The sequence below is a fragment of the Mustela nivalis genome (genome assembly GCF_964662115.1).
Source record: "Mustela nivalis genome assembly, chromosome: 4".
Lineage (NCBI taxonomy): Eukaryota > Metazoa > Chordata > Mammalia > Carnivora > Mustelidae > Mustela > Mustela nivalis.
The window spans coordinates 95976297-95996715 of NC_139023.1; the positions used below are offsets into that span (position 1 = coordinate 95976297).

Consider the following 20419-nt stretch of genomic DNA (forward strand, 5'->3'; position numbering starts at 1 on the left):
TGGGGTAGAGTATTCCAAAAGGCATCACTTCAATGGTGAGACAAAATCAGAAGAAAGTGGCTCTTGGGCCACTCTAAAAGTTTAGAAGCAAGCTTGAAAAAGATCAAACAATTTCTTAACTTGATTGAGTCCCAAAACAAAGCTCAAGGCTATTTATAGGCTCACAGAGTACCCACCATCCTATGTGGTGAAATTCACAATGTCTGGCATCCAGTCAAAAATTACCAGGCATGAAAAGAAGCCCATATTGCAGAGAAAAATAAATCAACAGAAGCTGACCTCAAAATGAGTTATTATAACTGTATTTCATCAGTTCCAGAAGATAGAGTAAAAGGTGGAATTAAAAACATGGGAGGGAGATGTAAAAATGATTCAAATCCAACGTGTAGAGACTAAAGAATACATCGTGTCAGAAATGAAAACACAGATATCTGAGTTTGTTTCCTAGCTGCCATTCGTTTGCCATGGCAAGTTACTTAAACTCTCCTACTCTCAATGGTTTCATCTGTGAAATGTGGATAATGTCTATTTGCAGTGCTGTTTTGGATTAGAGGAAATGTGAGTTGAGTGCTCAGCGCAGGGTGGGTTGCTTAATAAATGACAGGGAGCCCGGTGGGGGGAAATAGGGAAAAGAAGTCAGTTCATACATTCCTACTCTCCTGCACGACAAAATCTCAAGAAAAGACAGGCTCTGGAAATAAATGTCAGTGGACTTTTCAATAGACTGGAAAGAAAATAATAGATCATGTGTATAACCTCTATAAGGCTTATTTCAGAAAATGGCTCAGCCTCTAATTTCTTCTACGCTCTTTCTTCTCTCCACCAACTCTGAGGAGTGATGTTACTAGAAACTGAGAAAGAAGAAGGAAAATGAGCAGGCTTTATGGCAGTTGGTGAGGGAAAGCTGGTTCCTGAAAGGGGGTCCTCTCAGCACGTGCGAGTTGCTTTTGGCTGTCGCCAATGGAGGAATCCCTCCCCGAGCACCTGTAAACTGATGCTGCAAACACCCTATTCTATATCCTGCATGAACACGCCATATATTTGAGCAGAGAACATTGCCTAATCTATTTTTCCCCCTTCTACTCTTAATAGATTGGAGCACAAAAGCCTGAGAGAGGGTGACCTGCCAGACAAAGGCCCTTTGAGTTCCTTGGAAAAGTAGACTTGGAGGAGGATGGAAGGAATCCAAGTGGCCCTATTATTTCCACTTGCACTAATTAGACATTTTTCTGTCAGCTATTGAGCACTGCTGAGAGGCCAAACTCGCTGAATTCATTTCTAAAGTGTTTACAGAAGTTTGCATCTGTTTGTGTCTCTTCAGGAGGAAAATAAGCACTTCAATAGCATTGTGGAAAATCTAAACGAAGCATCCTATTCTGGAGGACCTGGCATCCCCACAGCTGCATAATTTAACTCCGCTCAGTGCTGAACCTCTCCTCGCATCTCTCTCCAAAACCTAACGATGCAAAATGCGGAGAAGTCAACTCAGGAGAATCTTTTCTTTCTTGCCATTGTCTTCTCTCTCCCTCTTTTGAAACAGCGGCCTGCTGTGCTCTACATACAGATCGAGGTGGGTATCATTCCTGCGGCCCCTCTCTCGCGTTCCTACCAGCCCTCTGAGAAATTAATACCCACTTTCATTTGCTGCCAAGTGAGGGGATAGTAAATTCCTCCGCAGCAACGCAGAATACATCACCATCCTGGGAATCTCCCCCAAATGTACACCCGGGGAGCACTCTGACTTCAGAAGGAGGGAATGAAAGGAGGCCAGAGTGTGTGGCAGGGAAGGACACTCAAAGAGAGTTTCCCTACGTGGTAAAATGTGCCTGGGTTATGCACAATTAGATTAACATGAAAGAGAGTCCCTCCCCCCACCCCCACTCCCCCAAAAAAGAAAGAAAAAGAAAACAACACAAAAACCCTAACCCAAGGCCTACATGGGCAGTGCCTTTGAAATGCATATTGGTCTACATGGAATTTGATTCAGGAGTCTTTTGTTTGGGTTTGTAGGCCTATGACTGACCTGCCATCACAGAGGACTCAAAAATATGATCTTTTTAGACAATCTCGCAGCAACAGAGTTTTAGTGTTGGAATCAACACAGGATAACTCCAGAAAAAAAACAAAACAAAACCAAACCCGAGCAGGAATTCTATCCCTGTGTCTTCTCTCAGCCTGACGGTAAAGGCTGTCAGATTGCCCACATCGCCACCAAACTGTGTTTTTCTTGTCGACTGATCATGTTGTGATACAATATATGGGTGTAGATGAGAGTGTCTGGATTTCTAGAGACAGGCCTGCGCGCGTGTGCGCAACAACCCCACAGTTGTTTTCTCACATCTGCTTCAGAATGGAAATACGGGGTTCTAATTGAGTTTATGGCACAAAGGGAACTTCATGGCTAGAAAGCTGAGTCAGGTGGTAAAGGAATTAAACTCCACAATGAGATTTCAATACACAGATGATTGAAAAAATGCTAAAGAGCCTTTGCTAAGGGCTTTCGCTGAACAGCAGCAAGGAAAAGTGTGTGCCGTTTTCATGGTTCCTTGCATTAGTGTTAGCCCCTCCCGATGCCGAGCATCAAGTTTGGGTCCCAGCTATGGGTTCAAAGCCGGATGCGTTCTCGGCAATGACAATGGCAGCTGTTCTCTAGGGGGGCTGGGTGAGGGGACTCAGAACTGAAGCCATCTGGCATTGCAATTGGCAGGAACAGTGTAAAGGGAAATTATTGTTGCATAGCAAATTGGGAGGTTGGAAGAAGGCAGGGGAGAGTGGGGGGTGATGTCCTGAGGTGAGGAATTAGCAGAATAAACAGACGAGAAGTGGTGATGCCTGCATAGTTATACATCAGCAATAAAAGCAGAGTTAAGAGGAGAAGCCATGGAACTGGACTACTCAAGGTCAATGGAAGACCACGCATGCCAGGCTCTGTATTCATCCACCCACTGAAATAGGGAGAGGGAGGAAGAGAACAAAACTTGAACTTTCCTAAGGTTTATGCCGAAGGCCGGCTAACATTTCGTCAGCCCTTCTTTGTTTTACCAGTGGAACATGCAGATTCAAACCCTTTTGGAAAATAGTTGGGTATCTTTTTCTTTATATACCTAAAGATAACGTTTCAATCATCTCTACCTGCTTTTCATTCTCTCTCTCTCTCAGATCTACCATAGATGGAGTTGGCTATCTTTTAAAAGAAAAAGAAAGCAGTGTCAAAAGAGAGAACCACCTCTCCAGGATCCTGTGAATCTCATCGTCCCTGGGAGCCAGGGACCCGCATGCCTTAGGCTCTTTCAGGTTGCTATGGCCACCATGACTCCAGTCATCCTTGGTCATTTCAACGTCTACATCGATGATTTCTTCAGGACCCCGGTCTCTCTGGCCACAGCCTCCGTACCTCAGGGATCTTGTTCTACACCCAGCCTTAGTCCCTATGACTCCCATAGTCAGAAACACCCTAGAACTTGCCATTTTGGCAGCAACACAGTCTGAATCTCAACTTGACCACTTGACTCTCTGAGCTTTCTCTTGTCTTCTAGCTGCCTTTCTCAGGAGGTCAACTCCAACAATTCTGTCACCTTATAGGGACAACCACGTAATCCATTGACCCTACTATTTTTTGCTATGCTACCAGTCTCTTCACGTTCTCGCCCGATTCTTTAAATTCCCGTGGTGCAGAAATATAGGGACTTTTAAAAAAACCATTCTTGACTCCTTTGTCACTTTCTGCTTCTGTCTTGTTTGTTTGGAAATTCCAATCATATTTATTGTTAAGGGAAAATGTTGGCCTCACATTAAAATCAGTTGGACTTTAAAAAGCTCAGATATCCAGATGGCACCCCAGACCAGTTAAATTGGACTCTCTGCAAGCGTACCCAGCCATCGATTTCTTTTAATATCCGCAGGTGATTCCAAAGTGCAGGTGTAGCTGCAAACCCCCGGGGCTATCCTGTTAGCCTTTCCTATCCCTCATTTCTTCCTTTCCACTAAAGAGGGAATGAACTATCTAACGGAAGGGGTATCCCTGCCTCAGACCTTCCTCTCCCATCTTTTCTTTTTTTGTTTTTTAAAAAATTTTATTTATTTGAGAAAGAGTGCATGCGCACGAGAAAGAGAGAGAGAGAGAACTTATCAGCCCACTGTCTGAATACCTAAGGCTACATTCTCCTGTCCGTTTTAGAATCATGAAGATTGCTCTTCTGTATCTATCTTTCAGATGGTTCTGAACATAGAAGGTGATGATGAATATTATTTATTGTCATTGACAATCCCCGTATTATATCTCCTTCTCTGCCTAACCCAAGCTTCAGCCCAAGCAACTGAATGGAGCTGGAGAAAAACACACAACCGCGACACTTTAAATTTATGGCCATAACTTTAAGTTGGCCTTCACAGTCCAACAGTCCAGCTACGCTCACACTTTCTGCTCTCTTCTTTTTTTCTTTTGACTTTTTATTCCTCAAAAAAGCTTTTTTTTTTTTAGCTTTCTGACTCTGTGCTTGTACCTTCATGGCTTTCACAGCGATTTTCTGCTCCTTGGTAAGGAAAGCGCGCTTGATCCTGTCACAAACACACTTGGCACACATGGAACCACCGTAGGCTCTGCTGACATGTTTCTTTGTTTTAGACAACCTCATAAGCACTTTTTTTTTTTTTAAAGATTTTATTTATTTATTTGACAGAGAGAAATCACAAGTGGACGGAGAGGCAGGCAGAGAGAGAGAGAGGGAAGCAGGCTCCCTGCTGAGCAGAGAGCCCGATGCGGGACTCGATCCCAGGACCTTGAGATCATGACCTGAGCCGAAGGCAGCGGCCTAACCCACTGAGCCACCCAGGCGCCCTCATAAGCACTTTCTATCTCACCACACAAACTTCTCGAAGTCAGCCTGGGCACACGTCACACACAGATTTTGGTGCTTTCCCAACCTTCTTGGTACAAAGGCAAATGATCCTGTTGCCATGGGTTCAGGGCAGTCTAGTTTTGTTAGAGGCTGTATTGTGGGACAGCCTACGAGAGTAGGTCAAATGCTGGACCATTCTGAATGCCTATGGACACCATCCCCCTTTCTGTTCTCTTCTCAAGCTTCCACACTTTCCCGGACAACCTGGCTTCTTATTTCACTGAGCAAACAGTTAATGAGAAGCAACCTTCCTCATCCTCTTACCCAGATCTACCAGCCCTCTTGCTGTGAAGCCCATATTCCCACCTATACTCCGGCAGGTTTAAGGTCAACCTCCCACTCAGTTCTATCCTTTCCTCTTTGCTTAAGGACACTGCCTGTAAACACCCCATTTCTCTTTCTGCATCATTCATTTCCTCATCTCTACTACATCATTCTCATCAGTATATAAAACTAGCATCTTCCATCTTTGAAGAAATTTTTCTTTATCCACACAGCTTTGTCTTTGTCTGTTCAGGATGTTGCCATAACGTAAAATGCCATGCACTGGGTGGCATAAACTCTGTTATAAACAATAGACATTTATTTCTCCCAGTTCTGGAGTCTGGGAAGTCAAAGAGCAAGGTGTCAGCAAATCCTGTTGGCTGTGCCTTAAAACTACATACAAATGTCTACAATATTTATTATTGATGCTAATATCATGATTATTTGTGGTGACAAAAAAATGTTAGCGAAGCCTGAGAAATTGGAATCCTTATTCCTTCTTTTTTGACTATGAAAATGTCTATAAAACCATAGCAAAATTATTTTCTTAGAGGTCTTTCACTGGAAATAAATATAAAATGAAAAGCAAAATCAAGAGTCTATATTATTTGATGTAACACTTGGCTGTGGACAGAAAACTGATTTGGGGCCCATGAGCTTAATCTCAAAAATGAGGGGGAACTCATCATTACAATACACACCATTAATAGGGGAAAACTTTGCACATGAAGCTTTGTAATGCAGCAAATGATTCCTGGCATATGATTTACTGAGAATTCATTCATTCACCCAACAAAATATTTATTGAGCATCTCCTAGATGCATCTTATGGTCACTGGATATATAATAATAAGAAAAACAGATATGGTGTTATCTGATCCATAAACATTCTGAAGATGCAAATTTCCAGCTAAATGGATTGGTTGGCTTTTAGAAGCATATAAATGTCAGAGTTAAAAACAAAAATTTAATATTTAGACCACAAGTTTAGCATTACAATCTGACTCAACACAGTGATCACAAGTCCAAAACTTGGTCCCTAGAAGAAGGGTTATTTGATGAAGAAGATGCATTCTTCTCCCACGTCCTAACTACCTTGGCATTCCATATTATCCACTTACTTAATCCTCCAATCTATGAAGTAGATACTGTTATTATTATCACTATAGCTGCAGTTTACATAGGTTGCCCATGATGACAAACTAATAAGGGGGCTTGGATTCAAACCCAAGCAGTCTAGCTACCAACTCAGCTTCCTTAGCCCCTACCTATGCTGTCTTAATTTTATCAAGATTGTCATTGTCATTGTTACCAAAACCATATACTAGAGTAGTGGCATATATAGTACAAAGAGAACTGTTTGAACCTCATTGTCCCTGGGGCTTTTTACTAGTTCTTAAAGTATTAATTATCACTGAAAGGATTGAAAGTTGACTTGTGTCTGTTGCGACCTTAGAGAAACAAATGTATTGAATTGTCACTTTAGAATCTTACAGTCCAAGAGAATTACATTCGCATAAGTGCTGCAGAAATAAATATTCAATCAGCAAGGGTTAACCTTGCTTTAATAAAACCTCATTAAGAAAAAAAACTTCAGATTACTGTACTAGGAAATGTCAACCTAAGGAATGGTTATTCATGTCACAAAGTAGTTTTCATGATTCACTATAATATTCTTAAATAATGAACTTCTATTATATATTTAAAATATAATTCAATTACAAATAATGTTATTAATAACAAATAAGATGCTTAAGAGGGGGAACAAAATAGTAGGACTTAAACCAGGTGGTACATTAGTAAATAGTGATGTTTTGTTAATATAGATTCTTGGGTCTCAATAGAGACCTAAAATCAGAATCTCTGGGTATATTTTAAAGAAGTGGCTTTTCCTCCCACCCCCAACTCTCACACACACATCCCAGATAATCTTGATTCAGTCAGCTCATTAAGCAGCATTTGAAATCTCTGGCATAAACCATTAAAGTCATAAATAGGTGTCAGTAATGTACATTTTAAGCATATCAGGCAAAGATCTAGTCTTCCACAAAGAGTGAAGGGAAGCTGTCACATTCTTGTGCTCAAAGTAATAAAATGAGAAAGCTACTGAGAGAGAAGATTAGGAGTCTAACCTCTAAGCAAGATTTTTTAAAATGTTATGTTAGTCACCATACAGTACTTCATGAGTTTTTGATGCAGTGTTCCATGATTCATTGTTTACGTATAACACCCAGTGCTCCATGCAATACATGCCCTCCTTATTACCCAGCACTGTGCCAACCCATCCCCTGCCCTCCTCCCCTCTAAAACCCCAAGTTTGTTTCTCAGAGTCCACAGTCTCTCATGGTTTGTGTCCCCCTCCGGTTCCCTCCCTTCATTTTTCCCTTCCTTCTCCTAATGTCCTCCATGCAATTCCTTATGTTCCACAAGTAAGTGAAACCATATGATAATTGACTTTCTCTAAGCAAGACGTTTTAGGGTTCTACCTGACAATGACTCCAGAAAGCCTAGAGATTTCAATTTCATATACAGTGTCAGTGGGACTAATTCATGCCCAGTATGGTAAGTTTTCAACAACCATGAAAGAAACAGATTTTGCTTCCAGTCTCTAATGGTGAATAAATATAAAAAGTTTGAGAACGAGTTGGTAATATTTCCAAAATGCGACAGATTACACATACATATAGAAAAGAAGCCAACTTGTTGAGGCTATTCTCAAGAGGGAACTACTCACCTCAGTTGCTTTAGGGAGATACTGCCGGAAAAGGCAAAGGGAGGCCTTTTAGTATACCGAGGCACTATCTGATTTGGGGTAATTCATTTAACTTTTTAATTTCAACTTTCTTATATGTAAATAAGGATAATAATACTACATAGATTACTGAGAAAATTGAAGAAAATATATGTAAACTGCTCAATAGCAGCTGCTTAAGAAACAATGTCTCATTATTTTTAGAGTGGATTGGGGGTAGATCTATGGAATCAGTCTCTGAGATTTCAAAATAGAATGAAAATTGCAAAAAGATTCCACTGAAATTTACCGTTAAGAAAGAAATTAAGCTTACTGACATTTTAAAAAATGTTGCTCCTATTGCAGTTTATGTATACCTGGTTAAGTAGATTGACAGACTGTACTGTCACAACTCACAGATACTTTGGAACAATCTGTAATGAGAGGGAGAAAGGCCACTGACATCTCAAGGCAAAGTTCTTTAAATAATTGTCATGTTTAAAGAGTTTAGACATTTTCTTTTATAAACAGACAAGTTCTCCAAAATCTCCCGCCTTTTCTGTGATGAGTGCTCGACAATAGTATGATACCCAACCAGAATTTTGAAAAAAAAATTTCAGGTATTGGGGACTGGAAATGTTTTCATCACGGGGATCTTCATGCCAAAATAAAACATCACATAGAGATAACTCACACAAATGGGAAACTTTTAACCTGTGTAAAAATTTTCCACATGAAGAGTTTTACATCCTTTGTAAACAAAAAATAAACAGAATATCTTCTGATTAACTTGCAAAAAGACACAATTGATACTAGAGAAGGCAGAAATTCATAGCTGAATTTCAACAAATGATTCTTCAGGGTTGGTGGATGGATTGAGATATGAGTGTCACGAATTAGCTGACCTCTTTTATTTGGGATCTTCCTATCTTGGAAGCCTAATTTTTTTCAACTATGATAGCCATTAAAAGTAAGGGTTGAAAAAACCTGTCCTAGCCATATCTTTACGACACAGTGCTAAGATCTGAAAAATGAATGAAACATACTTGATTATAATTTTAACAAGAACCAAAAGGTTCTCATGCAAATAATGCAATTTAAGAAAATTATTCTAAATTAGTCACTTAATCTTAGTGTTCTTCTTAAATTTCTAAAATATATATAACATAGTAAGGCATAGTAGAAGCATATAATTTATTAAATGCTAAAAAGTTTTTACTGAAGGGATAAGCATAAAAAAACTCAAAGGCAACTGATTCAGAATAAATTTATCAGTGGGATCATGCAAGTCTCTCATTTGTGGGATACAAATACATCCTAAAAAAGAAGGGGCTAATTCCAAATACCTGTGAAATTTCTTGAGCCTAAACATTTTATAGTGTCTGCCCTTGAGACTGAGGCAAGTGGGTTTAATAAGCTGAGCAGGTGATTGCACGTGAAGATGGCAGGCAGAGGGAGGTGGCACAAAGCGGAGGTCTGGGTTGTGTCTCAGCCTAGCCACATTGTAGTGTGGGCTCGGAGAGGCTTTTGAGCTCCCTGAACCAATCACTTCATCTGGAAAATGGGCATAGTCCAATTTACTTTCCAGGGTTTTCATCAGGAGTGTATGTTGTGAAGAACGTATCCTATGGAATCATATGAAATTGCCACGATTTGGTATTTGTTAACATAAAAAGACATAGCCTTTAAATGGATATAAACAGTGTCAGATATATGAAGATGTATTTTCCAAGATAATATTATTGTTTAAGCTCCTTATTTATTTCACCTGCGCGACTTAGGTAATGTTATTCTTACTTGTTGACAGGACTGAATAAACACACCCCGAGGGTTTATCCCTTTCCGAAAATCATTGCTTTCTTCTGTCTGCCCAGCGCGGCAACCTCTTCCTTTCCTGCGTTTTGAACCGGGCTGTTCTGCCTGCTCATCTTAGTCAGATCTACTCCTCCAAGACTTGGCTCAGCCTCTGGGTCTCATTATGAGGAGACGTGAAACTCATGCCACAGGGTTAGCTCTCATCAAAGGGATAACTCACATGCCTGATTCTGTGGCAACCAGAGTTTCGTTGGTAGAATTTTAAAAACAAGTCATCGTTTTAATTTATCTTCCATTGAAACTTGAAAGTACCGTATTAAAAGAGGCAGTTTTTGGCACAGTTTTAGAGCAGGGCTTAAATCCTTGGCGATTTTAATCATACTCTATCTTAAAGTCTTAAACTTCATAGGCCTTGGTGCTAATATTTATCTTCCAAGGGCGCCTAATTTTCATTCATTAAATGAAATTTATTTTTGATAAATCTGAACATTGTGTCTGACTGGTTTTCAAAAGAAGGACTATAATGTTCTGTAGAAGAAACTAAAGTTTTGAGTGTTGACAATTGGAAATGATAAAATCTCTGTCTTAATTGATTCTGCTCTGAGTACAAAAGTCCAATTGTGTGAACAGAGGGGATGCAAGGCAGGTGATAGGGCAGCGGGAGGGATCGGAAGGAGCAGAGAAAGTCTGGCTCAATCCTGCAACAGGTCCGTGTGAAGAATGGAGCTGTGCAGACACAGGGAGGACACATCAGGCTCAGGACCAGGATGCCTGGGTTCTGTGTCCTGTGGCTCCCACAGACTGGTTCTGTACCCTGTGAGGAGCCACTTCTTTCTCTGGGTTTCAGTCCCCCATCTATCAAAGGATAGGCTTGAAATAGATGACCTGTAAATTTTCCTCCAGCTTTGACGTTCTAGCATTTGATACAGAAATAACTTGTGTCTGTGAATACCAATTATATAGATCTATACACACCATATTCCATATGTGTTGGCCCACAGGTGTGTGCATTTAAAACGATCTCCAGAAGCAAAGCAGGAGCAGAATGATACTTAGCTAATAGCAGGCCATCACGTGGGCAGAGAAGATTCCGAAATAAGAATAGTCCTTACTTTATCAGTGAAAGATGCCTTGTCTGAGTCACTTAAATAATGGCTTTAGCTTGCTCATTGTTAAGATAGAAGCAATGTGGAATTTATACTTGCTCTGAAGGAGGTGGTGCAGTGTAGCCTTACTACCTCTACTTAGGTTTTTCTGAATATTTGACCCCATCTAGATTTAAAGGTAACTGATCAACGGATACTCTTCTCTCTCTCGCCTTCCTTTTTTGTAATGGTAAGAGATGTTGATTGTGAAGAATCATATATATATATGTATATATATACACATAGATATATGTATATATATCTTTATATATATAAAGAACAAATGTCACTAGTTATCCCACCCCTTTAATGAGCATGATCATTCAAATTTATTTTGATTTATTTAGATTCTGTTGTTCAGGATAACTCGTAGGTGCTTTCTTCAGAGGTACATTTACAAATCTTTTGTTTACATTAACTGAGATATCCCCAGGGACTTAAGCAAGGAAAAAGTGTCAGATCGCCCTTTTAGAAAGACGGTTTTGGTTGCAGTATGAAGTACAGCTGGTGAGCCATGGGGATTATGGATACTGTCTGCCAATCTATCTCTGTGTCTCCCCCTCTGAGCTCATGGTAGAATTGTGCTTCCCTGCCTTCTTGAAGTGCAGTCTGACTACATGGCTTAATTTGACCTATGATCACCACCAAAACCACCTTAAAGTGACCTATGGTCATTTCTGCATGCACATATTTAAAAGCACTGTACAGTTCATCATTTCCCCTTCCTCCTGCCATGGCAACCAGCAATATTCTAAATAGTAGATATTCCATCAAGCTGGGTCCCTGAAGGAGAGTGACATGAAGCAGATAGCTCTCTTTTCCACCCCCTCCTCTCAGATGGACGTACAGCAAGACGAAGAAACAAACGTTTATTGCTTCAAATCTCTAAGATTTTGGCACTTCTTTTTTCTGCAGCATAACCTTACTATCCTTATTTATGAGGATAAATAAGGAGCGGGGTTGGCTATAGGTGAGGACAGGGGTTGGCTATTATCTAGGAAGGAGACGTTATGGTCTGAACCATTATCGTTGCAGTAGGGTTGGAGAAAGGAAGACACATTTGAGAGCTATGTAAGAGGAAATGGTGGGCTTGATAATCAATAAGATATGAGGGTTGAAGGGGAAGACAGAATTAAAAATAATTCCTAGGTCTTGATTGGGATTATTCATATTTGGCATTGGCTGCAGTTTGGCTTTAATTCTGAGACTCTGCTCCATGTATCTTGCCCTTTTCAGGATCCAGGCTGAGGGAATAGCCACTATCTTGTTTGTGAAGTGAAGGAAAACTTCCAATGGCTGAACTACACCAGGGCTTATAAAGTTTCTGCTTGGGACCGGCATATGTTACTTCTAGTCACATTTCATTGGCTAAGACAGGTCATATGGCCAAGTCTGTAAGAATTAGAATATGAGGGCACCTGGGTGGCTCAATTGGTTAAGTATCTGGCTTTGGCTCAGGTCATGATCCCAGGATCATGATCCCGTGATCTTGGGATCAGGACCAGCATCAAGCTCCCTGCTCAACTGGAAGAGTGCTTCTCCCTCTGCTCCCTCCACCCACTATGCTTGCTCTCTCAAATAAGTAAATAAAAGAATTAGAAGTAAAAAAAAAAGAATTAGAAGAATACATATTGAGCACCTGCCACACATTAGGTGGTCAATAAATGGGAAGAACCTTTCCAACAAGTGGGTCATTTGACAAAGGGCTGGCTGCCCCGTCTTTTCATTTGGGTAGTTTTTCCAGGACATGAACTAGGTCTCTTATTTCTTTTGCATTTCTCTGTGTTCTATACATATCAAACGTCTGGTACATGTTAATACTCAATAAATTTTTTCTGAATAAATGAATGAATGTGTAGCTTGCATTCATTTTGCTTTATACACCCTGAGGAAAAAGATCTCAGCTATCAAAACCCCAAAGCACATAGTTAAAGATGAAAATTTCATTTGGAAAAAATCACTTGCTGAAAGAATCATAATCCCCAAATCACCTATTACTGCTTTTGAAGTTTCTATTTGTAATATGAAAACTGGCCCCTGAAATGAATGTGTTTTAAATTATTTTTAAGAACCTTTTTTAAAAAAATATTTTATTCATTTATTTGACAGAGAGAGCATGAGGGAGCACAAGCAGGCAGAGCAAGAGAGGGAGAGGGAGAAGCAGGCTCCTCACTGAGCAGGGAGCCCAATGCGGGGTTCGATCCCAGGACCCTGGGATCATGACTCAAGCCAAAGGCAGTCCTTTAACCAACTGAGCCACCCAGGCACCCAGTTTTAAGAACCTTTTTAAGGGTGCCTGGGGGGCTCAGTCGTTGAGCATCTGCCTTCAGCTCAAGTCAAGATTCCAGGGTCCTGGGATCAGCCGTGCATCAGGCTCCCTGCTCAGCAGGAAGCCTGCTTCTCCCTCTCCCACTCCCACTCCCTCTCCCCCTACTTGTCTGTCAAATAAATAGATAAAATCTTTAAAAACAAACAAACAAACAAACAAACAAACAAAAAACCCACAAAAAAATCTCTTACCCCAGAGCTGCTTTAAGGAGGGGAATTTTATTGCTCCTAAGGATAGCGTCTCACTTTACCTAATCCTCATACCATGTATCTTTCTTCAACTTGGCTTTTCATTTCCTAATAAATTTATACTTATCTGTTTCTAAAGACTCTTTTGTCCCTCTGCCCCTAGGTTGATCACACTAGACATTTTAAAACATTTCCCCATAATATTGTAATGACCAACTCTTCTATTTATTTGTGCTTTACCTTTGTTTTAATTTTGGGTTCATTAGTACTTAAGTAGTTTAAAAATAAAAATACCAACAAGTTAAAGGCACCAAGATTATCTGAAGAGACATATTAGAAAAATATTCTGGAAGCTAAATATATCAAACTTTATTCAACCACAAAGGTTTTTCACCCACGATAGCATAAGAAAACAACTAATCATTTATTATTATTGCTATTACTATTATTATTATTATTTTTGATCTCTCTTCAAATTACTGCAAGGTAGCACAGATACTTCAAAAAATACTTGTGGATTAAAGCTTATCAGATTACCCATTTTCATGGTTATACAGTTGAGAAGAAAACGGAATAAATATCCTCATTCTGAGACTGTTTTATCTCCTTGGACTTGACTTTTAGCCAACCTCTAAAAATTACCGCGCATCTCTTTGCAGAGGCACCACACTAAATTTAGGTTCCCTCCCTCCACAGAAACAAGACTGGGGACAGGACAGCTCCTCACCAAGATCAAGACCCCCAAAACTGCCGCCGGGAAGGCTCAAAACCAGGGCCTATCCAACAAATTTCTCTTAGTCTGGCAACTCAGCCTGCTCTCCACTGTCACACATGTGCAAATCCAAACACACCCTTTATCTCCTTCTTAAAAGCCTTATTTTCATGTTTTCTTTAATTATGCGAAATCACCCTTTTTTTGGAGTGTAAAAGTTACTGGAAAAATGACAAAACGTGGCATCTCCGCTGTGGCTGGTGCCTTCATCCCCTGGCATCTCCGAAGCAAGGGTAGATTTACTAGTCAGAACTCTACTGTGCCTGCCTAAAAGCAAGCTAGACAGAAGCGAACGGTAAATGCCTTCAATACTTTTTGAAAAAAATCCATCAAAGCTTTTGTTGAATGATATTTATAAGGGCCTTACTGTTCTCTTTCAAAAACCGAAATGCCCTTCTCCGACACTCGAAAAAAATCGCCTGTGCTTTTCATCTTTCTGTCTTAGAGTGTAAACATTGTTTTGAGTGAAAAGAGCTGAAGGAGCGCTTACTTTGCCTTGAAATTTTATTTTTAAATAAGAGAGGGAGAAAATCCTTTTTCTGACTAATACTAATAATACGGGTCAAAGTGTCAGGCGATATACAATTAAATGGAAAACAAAAAAGGTTCCCCCTCTTTTTCCCACAGCACAATGGCACTGGAATATAAATTACCAATGAAGATGAAATAATACTTCAAAGCCTGTAGGGCAGGGCAGTGCAGTGTTTACAAAGTATTTTCTAGGGCACGATGAGACATTAAAGATGATGGTAACCCATGGACTTGGGGGTGTTGCTGAATAGTCTTAAACTAGCATGAGGTAGGATTGTAGGTCCCTGTAGCCTGTGACCCCATGATATGCTTTGTTTCATGGGGCAGCTGCAGTTATCAACAGATGTTTCAGCAATAAATAATTGGTATCATCTCGGAAAAGACCCATCTACCTGGGGAGAGGGCATAATACCAAAAACACTGCCCAGCTATTACAGCCACATTAATCTCTCATCTCTCCAGGTTTCTCGGGGAGCGTACTGCAGGTGTTTTTCCTGGGAGAGAGTGAACAAACTCTCTCAAGTCAGCGAGCTTTGTGTGGAGTGTAAAGGAGGTTGGCCTCTGCCATAAATTTCTGTCTGTGGCCACACACCAAAGGAGAAAAGATTGGGGGTGGGGGAGGAGGAGGGGGGTGCACGGGGAGGGAGGAAATGGGGGAGGCTGAGGAGACCAGAAAGCAAAGCATGAAACACATATAACTTTTCTTGATTAAGTTCAGTCCAAGAGAGGAACATTATAAATGACCCTTAATTTCACCAACCCAGGCACTCAGCGGAAATCTATGCTTAACTTTGATCTGTTATTTGTGGAATTAAGTTTAATTAAATTAAACCTAACAGGGTTTACACTCTAAGTGTAATGCAAATTTTAAAAATAGAGAGGAAACTTTTTATGGGAAGGGTTCATTTCAAGGCAAAGAAAACCATGGCAAGTTTAGATTTGTGAAAAAATTGTAAGAAGAACTGACTTGGCTGAAAAGACAAGGTCAGTAGCCTTTGACTAATTTTTTATGTAAGAACAAAAGCTCATAATTAATTGATTATTAAAACATGGCCATCCAGCTTCAGTAGAGTATAATATTGAAGCCAAGGGTAATGCAACAACAACAAATCATGGAATTATTTTGACAAGCTAAGATATCAAAAGTCGCTTTTGACAAGCTAAGATATCAAAAGTCGCATGAGTTCACAGGGTGCTATAGTTCTCCATATTTACAAAACAGAGTGGGTTAGTAATTGTGCACTTGGGGTCTGATCCAATAGGAAAGCATCCTAAGAGTCTTGGGGAGGTGTGGTTACTTAATTTATAGTTTGATGGGGGCAGCTAAAGAAAATGATGCTCAGAGTTCAAAAAGCTCCCAGGTTAAATGCATCAGGGGCTAAAGAAGCCTAATGGATGCATTCTTGGAGCTGCCTCTCGTGATCTTGGGAGCTGGACACAAACATCTTAATTCCTGATGTCTCTGTTCCCCCCAACTGTGACATCCATGCAGTATACAGAGGGAAAGTAGAAGGAATAATAAATGGGCCCTTAAAACAGTCTAACGACTATGAGTAGTTTGTCTCCCAACTCACATTCATCCTCAAATGCAGCAAGACCACATTTTCAAAAGACCATCTTCAGTTTTTCAGTGAAGTCACTTCAGCTATGCATGCAGCTTAGGGGGATCTGGAGGCTGTGGGACGGACTGAGAGGAGTAAAACTTTGGTTATGGTGATATGCTGTGTTTCCCTCTCAGCCTGTGTTTGAAATTCAGAGGGACTTTCTTAGCCCCAAACGTCAAAGCAGGGGTCCCACCATCTGTGAAGCTATCCTGTTCTCACCTTCCCTAGAAAACTTGAAAGTTCCATACCACTGGCTGCCCAATCACACAAGGCTTTCCAAGCAGGTAAACAACTACTGGCTTTTCAGGAATTGGTCCCAGTCCAAACAAGTTCCTGGAATTGATGGGAAGGAGACTGCTTTTATTTATTTTTTTATTTTTAAGGATTTTATTTATTTGACAGATAGAGATCACAAGCAGGCAGAGAGGCAGGTAGAGAGAGAGGAAGGTAAGCAGGCTCCCCGCTGGGCAGAGAGCCCAATGCGATGCTGGGCTCCATCCCAGGACCCTGGGATCATGACCTGAGCTGAAGGCAGAGGCTTTAACCCACTGAGCCATCCAGGGCCCCCAGGAGACTTCTTTTATCATAGGTCTCCTGCAGTCTTCACTTTGGAGTTCCCTTTACCCCCTACCATGTCGCTTCTTCCTTCACATCCCTGGTCAGGCTCTCTGACTTTCCCCTTTGCTCTTTATCCTATTCTTTCCTTTAGAACACTGGTTCTCACACTCTAGCATGCACATGAATCACCTAGAGGGCTTGTCTAATGCTCATTGCTAGACTCTCAGCCCCAGAGCTTTTGACTTGGTAAGACTAGGGTGGGGCCCAAGAATCTGAATATCCCACAGATTTCCAGGTAATCTAGTGCTGCTGCTGTGAGGTCTCATTTTCAGCATCACTGCTGAAGAACTGCCCTGTTCAATAAAATAGTAGCCCTATCCACATGGGTCTATTTATACAGAAATTGATTTTTTTAAAAAATTAAATAATATGAAAAAGATTCAGTTCTGCAATCATACTTGCCACATCTCAAGTACTGGAAAGCCATAGGTGGCCAAGGCCTTATGTATCGGTCAGCAGAGATATGGAACATTTCCATCATTGCATGAAGCTCTGCTGGAGAGCCTGCATCTCGCCTTATGGTTAACAAGTTTCAGGAAATCTATCTGTGCTTTCAAGTTCTTCGCTTGGGGCTTCCTGAGGGAGAACTGGCATTGAGGTGGAGAAAGGAGTAGCTCCACCATCACTGGTCGGTTCCCCTGGGCACATTCATCTCCCTGCCCCTTAATTTCCTTCTCTGTAAAATGGGGATGACCATGGTAATAATCACGGGAAGGCCATTCTGAGAATTAACTGCGCATGCATTTGTTTGTGCATGTGCAAACAGTTTGTAAAATCCACAGTTTTACACTAATTGTAGTTATTATTCCATTCCACTTTTCCACCTATACCAAGACTGCCCATTTAAAATCCCTGACTCATCCCTGCATTCTTTCTAAGTATTCCCTTTTCTTGGCCTGCAGTCCTCAGTCTACTTAATCCCAGTCTGTTTGCTTATTTTGGGGAGGAGAGGTGTGGGAAAAGTGGGGGTTTTGTTATTTTATTAAGCCTCCAAAGATGCCATTATATGTATGTGGATCAGGGACTCTTCCCCAGATTTCTGTTTTGATTGGCGAAGATAGTATCTATATACTTATTTTGGGATGACCCTAAAACACATTCTCATGTAAACTGCTGAAATAAAGAGTTTAGGATATTATCATTGTTTGTAATGCCTGGTCTCCAGACAAATAAATATTTTTATATGAGAAAAAAAAAAACATATAAGCTGATAGACTCTCTTCCTTGTCAGTGCTACCCAAAAGAACAATGACACTCCCTGTAGCATCCCCAGAACCTAAGTCTGAAAGCTGAGCTCAAATCTGAGTTCACATGCTATTTGTGAGGTCTTCTTCCATCCGAGGTAAAGATACTAGTTTGACTAATTTCCAATAAGTGATTTGAGGAATAAGCAAATCAAGGACTTTGATTTGATGCCTCCTGAACAGACTGCATCGTGAGGGGATAAGCAAGTGAGAAGGATCCTGGGTTTGGGGGGACAGGGAGGGACAGGGCAGAGAGCAAGTCACATTAATAAAATAGTGGTGAACTCATTTTTTCCCCATGCTACTCCACTTTTAAAAAGGAGCATTTCAAAATAAAAATGTTACGAGACATGGTAGAACCCAAACTGCTCCTCCTGGCCTACCAAGGATATAATAAATATTTCAGGATGACAGGTTTCTCCCTGGACCCCCTGACCACCCTTCTTCACTTTTACTTGACTCGGCTTTCCAGCGGAAGGTCTCATAGGCAGGCAGTGCTTTCTAAAAGCTATTTCCCCCACATCAGTCAATCTGGCAGAGCCGACCATAAGGGTAGGGGCTGTCTTATGCTTCAAAGAAATTTAATCTATTAGACCACTTAGAGGCTAAATACCTGGCTTGGGGGTGTCAGAGGAACAGGTGGTGTGGCTCTCCCTACCAGTAACTGCTGCAACCCGGCGCCAATCACATCCTGCAGGTTTGTTTTGTCCTCTGGGCCCACGGCTTGTTTGTACTGCCACTTTTCAGGCACGAAGGGCCACTTCATTTCCTTTGCCTCCTGGATCAGGGTCCTCAAGTCGCCGGGGAGTGAAGCTGAAAAGGTCAGAGTTCAGGTAAGCAAATTGCAGTCAAAGAAAAGGCTGTTGAGTTACCAATGTTATGATGAAGCACCTCAGTGGCAAAGAAACATTTTTCCTACCTCTTGCTGGCTGGTGGAAAGCTAGGGGTTCTGACTCAAAGAATAATAGTGCAAAGCTATCTGTCAGGGGTGGCCCTGGTCTACTTTGCCCTTCAGGTAAATTGGGGTAGTCAGGCATTAAGAAAGGTTTTTAGCAGGAAGTAAAGCACTTCAGTGACTATCTCTGCGTGAAGAACCAGAGAAAGGAATGAAGGAAATATTATTTTCCCTGTAAAATGAGAAAGGGACCGAGAGGGACTGACATCTGGGACTTGCGGCAGCTGGGTAAGGCAGAGAGTCAATTGGTACAACCTCTTTTTACTTCTCTAAGACATTGCATACTTTCACTACGGAATACAGTTGAATAGAGGTGATTGGTACAAAAAACCCAAATGAAATTTGAAGTAGTACCAATTTATTGTGAAATGGCTCTGTTTCACATGAGTAGACACGTGCCATATCTTCCTAGGCACCAAACCTCATTATGGAGCTCCGCGATCTCCTATCCAAACTTAGAAAACCCAAAACTCTGGAAACTGAAATGTTTTTTTGTAAGTTTGGCACCCTAACCAGACTTGAACTGACTGGGAGCTCTTTATGGTCTTGTTTATCTTATTTAGTGAGATTAGCCAAAAGTTGTGCTGCAAAAATTTTAATGTTTGACTCTAGATGCTGCCCCTGCTTCTGCTGGAGTGTGAATGTAACAGATGGTCCCTGCACCATACTACCTTCCTAACATTTGAAAAATTCTGGATGCTGAAGCACGTGTGAAGCCCCAGCGTTCAGGATTATGGACCTGATTACACGACTGATAGTTAGAAAGCTCGAGGTGCTTATCTTACAGACATTTCACACTCAAAAGTGTCTAAAGCTGGGGGCGCCTGGGTGGCTCAGATTGTTAAGCATCTGCCTTCGGCTCAGGTCATGATCTCCATCCAGGTCCTGGGATTGGCCCCTGCATTGGCCCCTCTGCTCAGTGGGTATCGGCTTCTCCCTCTCCCACTGCCTCTCCCCTCTTCTTGTGCTCTCTCTCTCTCTCAAATGAATAATGAATAAATAAAACCTTTTTAAAAAAAGTATCTAGAGCTGAACTCACCATCTTTTTTCTAAATCTGTTTCTCTATTCTTTATTTTGATGACTGCTACCACCATTCACTGAGTCACCCAAGAATAAAACCTAGAAATCAGGATAGACTTTTTGCTTTTTCTTCCCCTCTCAACCTCACCAGTTTTCAAACTCTGTAGATCCTAAATTCCTCCTTTCCATTATCAGTAACTCTTGTCTGAACCACTGTTTCTTACCTTGCCCCATCCATTCCAACTTCCGCGGTGCTGATCCCCATTTTGCTAAAATAAAAAATAGACCAGGCCATTGCCCTGAA

The 20419-nt window shown here is 41.0% G+C and overlaps 1 protein-coding gene across 13 annotated transcripts in view; it reads right to left on the minus strand.

The window, feature by feature from the left end:
- Positions 1 to 20419, minus strand: part of LOC309863300 (alpha-protein kinase 1-like) — a 117512-nt gene that overhangs the window by 33972 nt on the left and 63121 nt on the right. For 7 of the 13 annotated variants that reach the window (XR_014310981.1, XR_014310982.1, XM_082727955.1 and 4 more), the window contains one exon: positions 18753 to 18952. Coding sequence is in view for 7 of the 13 variants with exons in the window: in XM_082727955.1 (XP_082584081.1) it covers positions 18753 to 18952 (200 nt within the window). In the remaining 6 variants the exon portion in view is untranslated. The remainder of the gene's footprint in view (positions 1 to 18752; positions 18953 to 20419) is intronic. The other 6 variants (XR_014310978.1, XR_014310979.1, XR_014310980.1 and 3 more) reach the window with 1 other exon arrangement.